A 5,799-nucleotide genomic window follows, 5' to 3' on the forward strand; every position below is an offset into this window, starting at 1 on the left:
CGTGTCATGCTTCTAATGTTATATAATGCTTCTCTTTTAATATATAGAGGATTATATTTGATCACTATTAATGATTACATTATTCTGGTTTGGATAAGATAATCAAGAGGTTTGGGTTCAATTGATCTAGTGGTTTAAGTAAGGATTTACTAATGTTTCTACACCATAAGGTACGGGTTCCAATTTCCTCGAAAATGTGAATTATGCAGAATATTGGAGAAAAGACTTACAAAAGATTTTCGGCATGGTGCAATAAATACTGTCAGAAATGGATCTCATATGGCGGTTCATGGTGATGCATTCAGTCATGAATCCTCATAAAACATGTAGAATTGTCGGTTGTAATATCATCTATGTAATGTTTCCCATAGTTTGTAATTGCATAATTAACTAGTTTCAAAAAAAGAATGTTATAAAAATTTGAAAGTAAAAAGTATAGGAAACTCATAGACCCACCAACAAAAAGGAAAAAAAAAAAGGTCAGACATGTGATGTTCAACATGTATTCTACAAAAAGTTAACTAAAATTTTGTTAAAAAGAAAAAAGAAACCAGCAGACAAGGTATTAGAAAAAAAGAAAGAGCCAAGAGAAATATAAGAAGAGGCTTAAGTGTGAAGGGACCAATGTCTTGAAATCATAAGACTCACCCATGTGGGCTACTATCCAAAAACCTAAAACATCACCAGCAACACCAACTAAGCAAAGAGTGTCACAACACATAAGCAGACATATATTCCTCACCATCCAATATGAGCCACCAATTTGATTTTATTTCCTTTGGATCACCTAAGGTGGGGCAGTTGATTTCCCATGTTCTATGGCCACAAAGAAAACCAATGATTTTGACATCTTTGTCTCTCTCTCTCTCTGTTTCGGTTTCCAATTCACATGTGATTATTTTGAATCTTTGAGCTTCACAAAACAAGAGCCTGATAAATGTCATTGTCACAAGTCGACCCTACCCACGAGAAGTGAATGTGTGTTTCTTCTAACATAGAAAACAAACTAAACAAATCTGCAAGCGCCTAAAATTTACGCATCCCCACATGTTCTATTGAATGAAAAGACAACAGACAGATCAAGAAGTTGACTTTCCATAAAGAAGACAAGGAAAATGCCAGTTTTTTGAAGGCACTGTTCGCTTCTTCCATTGCCTTTTCTGCTATACAGATAAGGCATGCATGAAAGATAGAAACCTCTAATGCCTAAGTCCGAGTGAAACTTGGATTAAAAAAAAGCTTGCAGCATGTGTATGGCAAAGAAAGATTTGAGCTAACGCATATGCATTTGTCTTCGTCTCATACACCCATATTCGACCATAAGATGGTCTTTTCTTTACATGTTCTAACCGTTAGAAAATGTTTTCTGCACCCCCATACAAAGTGTATCACACAAAACTTCCTAGCAAACTTGTCTCTGTTGTTAACATTCATAGCCAGAGGAAGACTAAAACTGTTCAGGTTGCACATCTACCATGACCAACTGTCTTTTTAGCTCTGCAATATCAGCTTGTACCTGATACATAGTAAATACAATCAGATATTAGCTCGGCTATATCAGCTTGCACCTGTTAAATAACGAAAGGTAAGCAAGCTGCGTAAACCTTCTGACGAGTAGCCGTAAGTTTGAAAAGCTCATCTGCTTCTGAGAACTTCGAAAACCAATGGCTAAGGGGATGATCTTTGGTGTCTCCTTTCTTCATCTTATAGTAACTTTCATCACCAGCGTCTCCTGCAACATTACAGTGAAAACCATGCACCAGCAATAACAAGTGATTCAGAAGAGACCATAACAAGAACACACCTGGAGGAGGCAGGTTGAATCCCTCTGGGAGCTTAGGGACGTGAACAGCCGGGTGATTAATCACACGGGAGAGGAAACACTCAAAAGGGTCAGGGAAGACAATCTCATTGTAAGACTCAGTGACAACAGGTACGTTAGGAGACTGAGGACCACTGTAGATCTCCGGGTTCAGCTTCAACAAGTGAGACCTGAAAGAAGTCCATCACAACTCGATCCACTGAAACGCACAATCAACAAAGTGTAAACACTCACAGCTCTAGCTTCCTTTCACAGGCATCAGCGTGGAAGAAGATGGTGATATCGATTTTGAACTCTCCCCAGCCACACTCAGACAATGTGAAAGGAGGCGAGTCGACAACTCGAGTAGGGCTCTTGAAACTTGGATGCAAATGGAAGATGACCTTCCTTATGACCGCACCGAGATCCTCGTTTGTAGCTCCACGTACGTAGACAGTCCAGTTATGTGTTCGGTATCTACAACAGAATCAAGGTCAAAGATTGAAACTTTGAGGTTAAGTGAGGAAGAAAAAGACTCACTCTTTTGCTTTCTTGCCGCGGAAAAACGCGATCGATCCACACACAATAGGTACAGAGACTTCAACACCATTGACCCTTCTTCTCCAATTCTACAAAATCACAAAAACGTCGTCGTATGGAACGTAAACCTAGAAACGTCGTCGTCGTGTTCATTGTGTATATACCTTATTATCATCGCCACCATCAATGCCAACGCGTGGCTTCGGCGTAGAAGCAGAGAACCTCTCGACATGAGAATCCTCCATGAGTCTCAAATTGCCCTACTGGACGACGGTTCCTCTTTCTTTGATCTTACACACACTCTCTACGTACGGAACAGGCTGACACGTGGATTAAAGGTGTTGGTTTATTTTATTTACCACGTCATTTATGGTTTTGTCACGATGACAAACTAACTCGGACTTCTTGCCGTCTGATATACAGACGTAGTAAGGGTTACATGCCGTTTGTTTGGAGGAAAAATCATAGTAAATCGGATCATATGAACTACCTGTCGTTTTATTGAGGAAAAACACAGAAAAATGAAACTGGTAGAAAACTGAATCGGTTTTGTTGTCGTCTGATATCCAGACGTAAGGACTACGTGCCATTTTGGAGCAAAATTCATGAAAATTGGAATTAGTAGGAAACTAAATCGGATTCGGTGTTGTCTGATATTCAGACGTAAGCACTACCTGCCGTTTTAGAAGAAAACCCATAAGAGATGAAATGGCAGAAAATTAAATCAGACTTCTTGCCGTCGTAAGAACTACCTGCCGTTTTAGAAGGAAAAACCATGGAAGATGACACAAACAGTACATCTTGCCGTCTCATACACAAACGTAAGAACTACCTGCCGTTTTTGGGAGTAAAACCATGAAAGATGGACTGGTGAAATACTAAATCGTACTTCTTGCCGCCTGAACTACTTGCCGCTATTTGGAGAAAAAATCATAGATGGACTAGCAGGCTCTATAAGCCACGAGAAAGTTATAAGAATGTTTCTTTTTATCTGAACCAAAGAACAATAGAGTAAGCAGCTTTGCAACAATTTGGAAGATCTTCTCTTCGTCAAAACCATTGTCTTTGTCTCAAGAAAGAGAAAAAATCATAACAACAAGAGATGAAGCGAAGAAATAAGCAAATGTTCAGATGTTTGATGCACTTAAAGCCATAACTTTGCATTGTTCATTCAAAGCTAAAAGCTGAGCTTCTTTCTTGTCAAGAAGTGCCGTCAACTTCACATTCTCTTCCATCAGTTTCTGAACTTCAACCTCCTTCTGCGCCTTCTCCCCCTCTAGTTGTGTCGTCTTACTCACCAACCTGTTCCACCATCAACAACAATACACACAAAGCTGATGATGTTTTAGTTACACACAAAGGCTGTAACAAAGAAGATAATGAGACAGACCGTTCAAAGAGCTCTTCGATGGTTTTGAACTGTCTCTCAGACGAAAGAAGCGTTTCCCTGACATTGGTGAAAGTGCTGACATAGCTTTTAAGAGACTCGAACTCTCTCTTCACACGACACAGCTCCTCTTCATTCTCCACAGCTTTCTCCCTCTGTCTCATCGTCTCTTCAACTAGCTCCTCAATCCTTTCCCTCATCTCGCTCAGAACACTATTCGTCCCGTGGGCAAACCGCTCCATCTCTTGTAACTTTACAGCCAGCTTCTCGATTTGGACCGTCTTCTTACTAAGCTCTTCCTCTCCCAAGAGTACCATCTCCTTTTGCACAGCAGTCTCAGATTCCGCTACTGAAACTCTCTTAACAAGAAACTCAAGCACGTTAGTAACCATCTCTATGGACTGGAGCATCTCACTAGTATAAGCTCCATCCTCTACACCCAAGGAGCCACCACAGTGACTTCTAGCTTCAGACAATGTATCTTCACAGGAAGATGAACCACCACCGTCTTTAAGTACCATCTGAGATAGATCAGGAATGGCCAAGACTGTAGCTTTTGATCTCAAGTACCGCAACAATGTCGCAGTCGTTCTCACCCTACCAGAAAGAACACCTAACTCCTTCCTGGCGTCTTCCTCTGAACCGAACTCAAGGCAAGCCTTGACATCCAAAAGCTCAGCTTCTAAACTATCTACCTGAAACCGACGAGATTCCAATTCAGTCTTACATATCTCAGAGTCTTCCCGGGTTAAAGACTCTTGCGCAGATGCATTAGTGTCCTCTTTACAAGCCATCCACAGTCTCTTCAAACTGCAATAAGTCATAAAAAAACACAGCTTAGAGCCAAAACCAAGGACAAATCTAAATTATATCTCCTGTAGAACATGTGTTAACTTTCTCCTAGACCGATTATTAGCCTGTTTAGTTTCATTTGAGTTTGAAACAAAGAGTACGAGGAAGTGGGAACATTTCAATTCAGACAACAATGACTGAACTTAACAGCTATAGCCTAATTTCAGGACAGATATAGCTTCTATTTTTTTTAGAACATGTGTTTTAACTCTAGCCTAGACCGATCATTAGCCTATTTAAAGCTTGATTTGAGAATAAAAGAAAGAATATGAGGCAATGGGAACATTTCAATTCAGACAAAGATCATTGAACTAAAAGGAAAAAAAAGGATTAAGACAAGGTAAGGTAAGGTAACAAGTGATTTTGATTGGCGGGTCAAACAAACACAAGGCAGTGAAAAAAAAGAGAGAGAGAGAGAACCGAGTTGAATTATAATGATCTTCAATCATCTAGAGGTATTGAAACGGAATGAGACATAAAGGACGCAGGTTGATCATATTTGACGCGAGCAATGACTTAATCTTACATAAATCGAAATTGATCTTAAAGATTATTATTATACAAAAAAAAGGGGACAAAAAGTTCTCACAATTCGAGATCATAAGCTCCGGCTGCTTGATCGATTGATTCGAGGAACGAATTAGAGGCAAAAAGGATTTGATCTTGCGTTGAGGGTTAGCCGAAGAGAGCGGGTGAGAGAGATTGGAAGGTAGAGGCTGAAATGGGAAAGGAACCCAAAGCTGCTTTGCTTTTCTTTTGTTTTGTTTTCCCCCTCCTCTTCCTCAATTTATCCTTTAATTTCTTTTGATTTTTTTTGTTGGTATAACCATATGCAAAATATCACTAATTCTTTTCTTTTTTTTTTGTGTGTAAAATATCACTAATTAAGAAGGCGGAATAAATCCTATATATATTATTTATATGTATTATATGTTCTTTTATATATTATGAAATAATAAATATATATACATTAAATAAAAAATCAGTAACTATTACGTATATAACTAAATTGATGTGAACACAAAAATAAATCTTATTCATACAAATAATTATTTTTTCTATTTATATGGTATACAATTAAATTTAAATGATATTTTAAATCATTGATAACAAAAAAAATATTGTGGGATTAATAGTTTTAGTAATTTAGAATTTTAAAAATTTATAGTCGTTTAAAAAATCAAAATATAACATAGACAAAAGAATCTAAAATTTATTT

General features: G+C 38.2%; 2 protein-coding genes across 4 annotated transcripts; both read right to left on the reverse strand.

Annotated features, from left to right (window-relative positions):
• Nucleotides 1-1,079: 1,079 nt before the first annotated feature.
• On the reverse strand, nt 1,080-2,737 carry LOC103828439 (transcription initiation factor TFIID subunit 14). Of its 2 annotated transcripts, none has more exons than XM_009104042.3 (6): nt 2,506-2,737; nt 2,342-2,430; nt 2,057-2,278; nt 1,805-1,992; nt 1,605-1,738; nt 1,080-1,516 (listed from the first exon to the last, which is right to left on the reverse strand). In XM_009104042.3, the coding sequence occupies exons 1-6, from the start codon at nt 2,584-2,586 to the stop codon at nt 1,448-1,450; spliced, it is 783 nt and encodes a 260-aa protein (XP_009102290.1). In that variant the 5' UTR covers nt 2,587-2,737; the 3' UTR covers nt 1,080-1,447. The 2 variants fall into 2 exon arrangements, with proteins under 2 accessions (XP_009102290.1, XP_033131320.1); XM_033275429.1 differs by having other exon boundaries at nt 1,605-1,732; nt 2,506-2,736.
• Nucleotides 2,738-3,308: 571 nt separating this feature from the next.
• On the reverse strand, nt 3,309-5,415 carry LOC103828440 (kinesin-like protein KIN-7K, chloroplastic). 2 transcript variants are annotated; one of them, XM_009104044.3, is made up of 4 exons: nt 5,170-5,362; nt 5,001-5,102; nt 3,732-4,538; nt 3,309-3,643 (listed from the first exon to the last, which is right to left on the reverse strand). In XM_009104044.3, exons 2-4 carry the CDS (start codon nt 5,027-5,029, stop codon nt 3,469-3,471), a joined length of 1,011 nt encoding a protein of 336 aa, XP_009102292.1. In that variant the 5' UTR covers nt 5,030-5,102; nt 5,170-5,362; the 3' UTR covers nt 3,309-3,468. The 2 variants fall into 2 exon arrangements, with proteins under 2 accessions (XP_009102292.1, XP_009102293.1); XM_009104045.3 differs by lacking the exon at nt 5,001-5,102 and having other exon boundaries at nt 5,170-5,415.
• Nucleotides 5,416-5,799: the final 384 nt, after the last annotated feature.

The sequence above is a fragment of the Brassica rapa genome, chromosome A07, assembly GCF_000309985.2.
Source record: "Brassica rapa cultivar Chiifu-401-42 chromosome A07, CAAS_Brap_v3.01, whole genome shotgun sequence".
Taxonomy (NCBI): Eukaryota; Viridiplantae; Streptophyta; class Magnoliopsida; order Brassicales; family Brassicaceae; genus Brassica; species Brassica rapa.

Bases quoted from the DNA above. Each gene is read 5' to 3' on its own strand.
- LOC103828439 (XM_009104042.3), bottom strand. From the start codon at position 2,586: ATGGAGGATTCTCATGTCGAGAGGTTCTCTGCTTCTACGCCGAAGCCA. The intron at 1,993-2,056 runs GTGAGTGTTTAC...GACTTCTTTCAG, and splicing joins TGTGAAAGGAAGCTAGAGCT to GTCTCACTTGTTGAAGCTGA. The intron at 1,517-1,604 runs GTTTACGCAGCT...ACTATGTATCAG, and splicing joins TTACGGCTACTCGTCAGAAG to GTACAAGCTGATATTGCAGA.
- LOC103828440 (XM_009104044.3), bottom strand. From the start codon at position 5,029: ATGATTGAAGATCATTATAATTCAACTCG. The intron at 4,539-5,000 runs GTTCTCTCTCTC...GACTTATTGCAG, and splicing joins GATCATTATAATTCAACTCG to TTTGAAGAGACTGTGGATGG. The intron at 3,644-3,731 runs GTCTGTCTCATT...ATGGTGGAACAG, and splicing joins ATCGAAGAGCTCTTTGAACG to GTTGGTGAGTAAGACGACAC.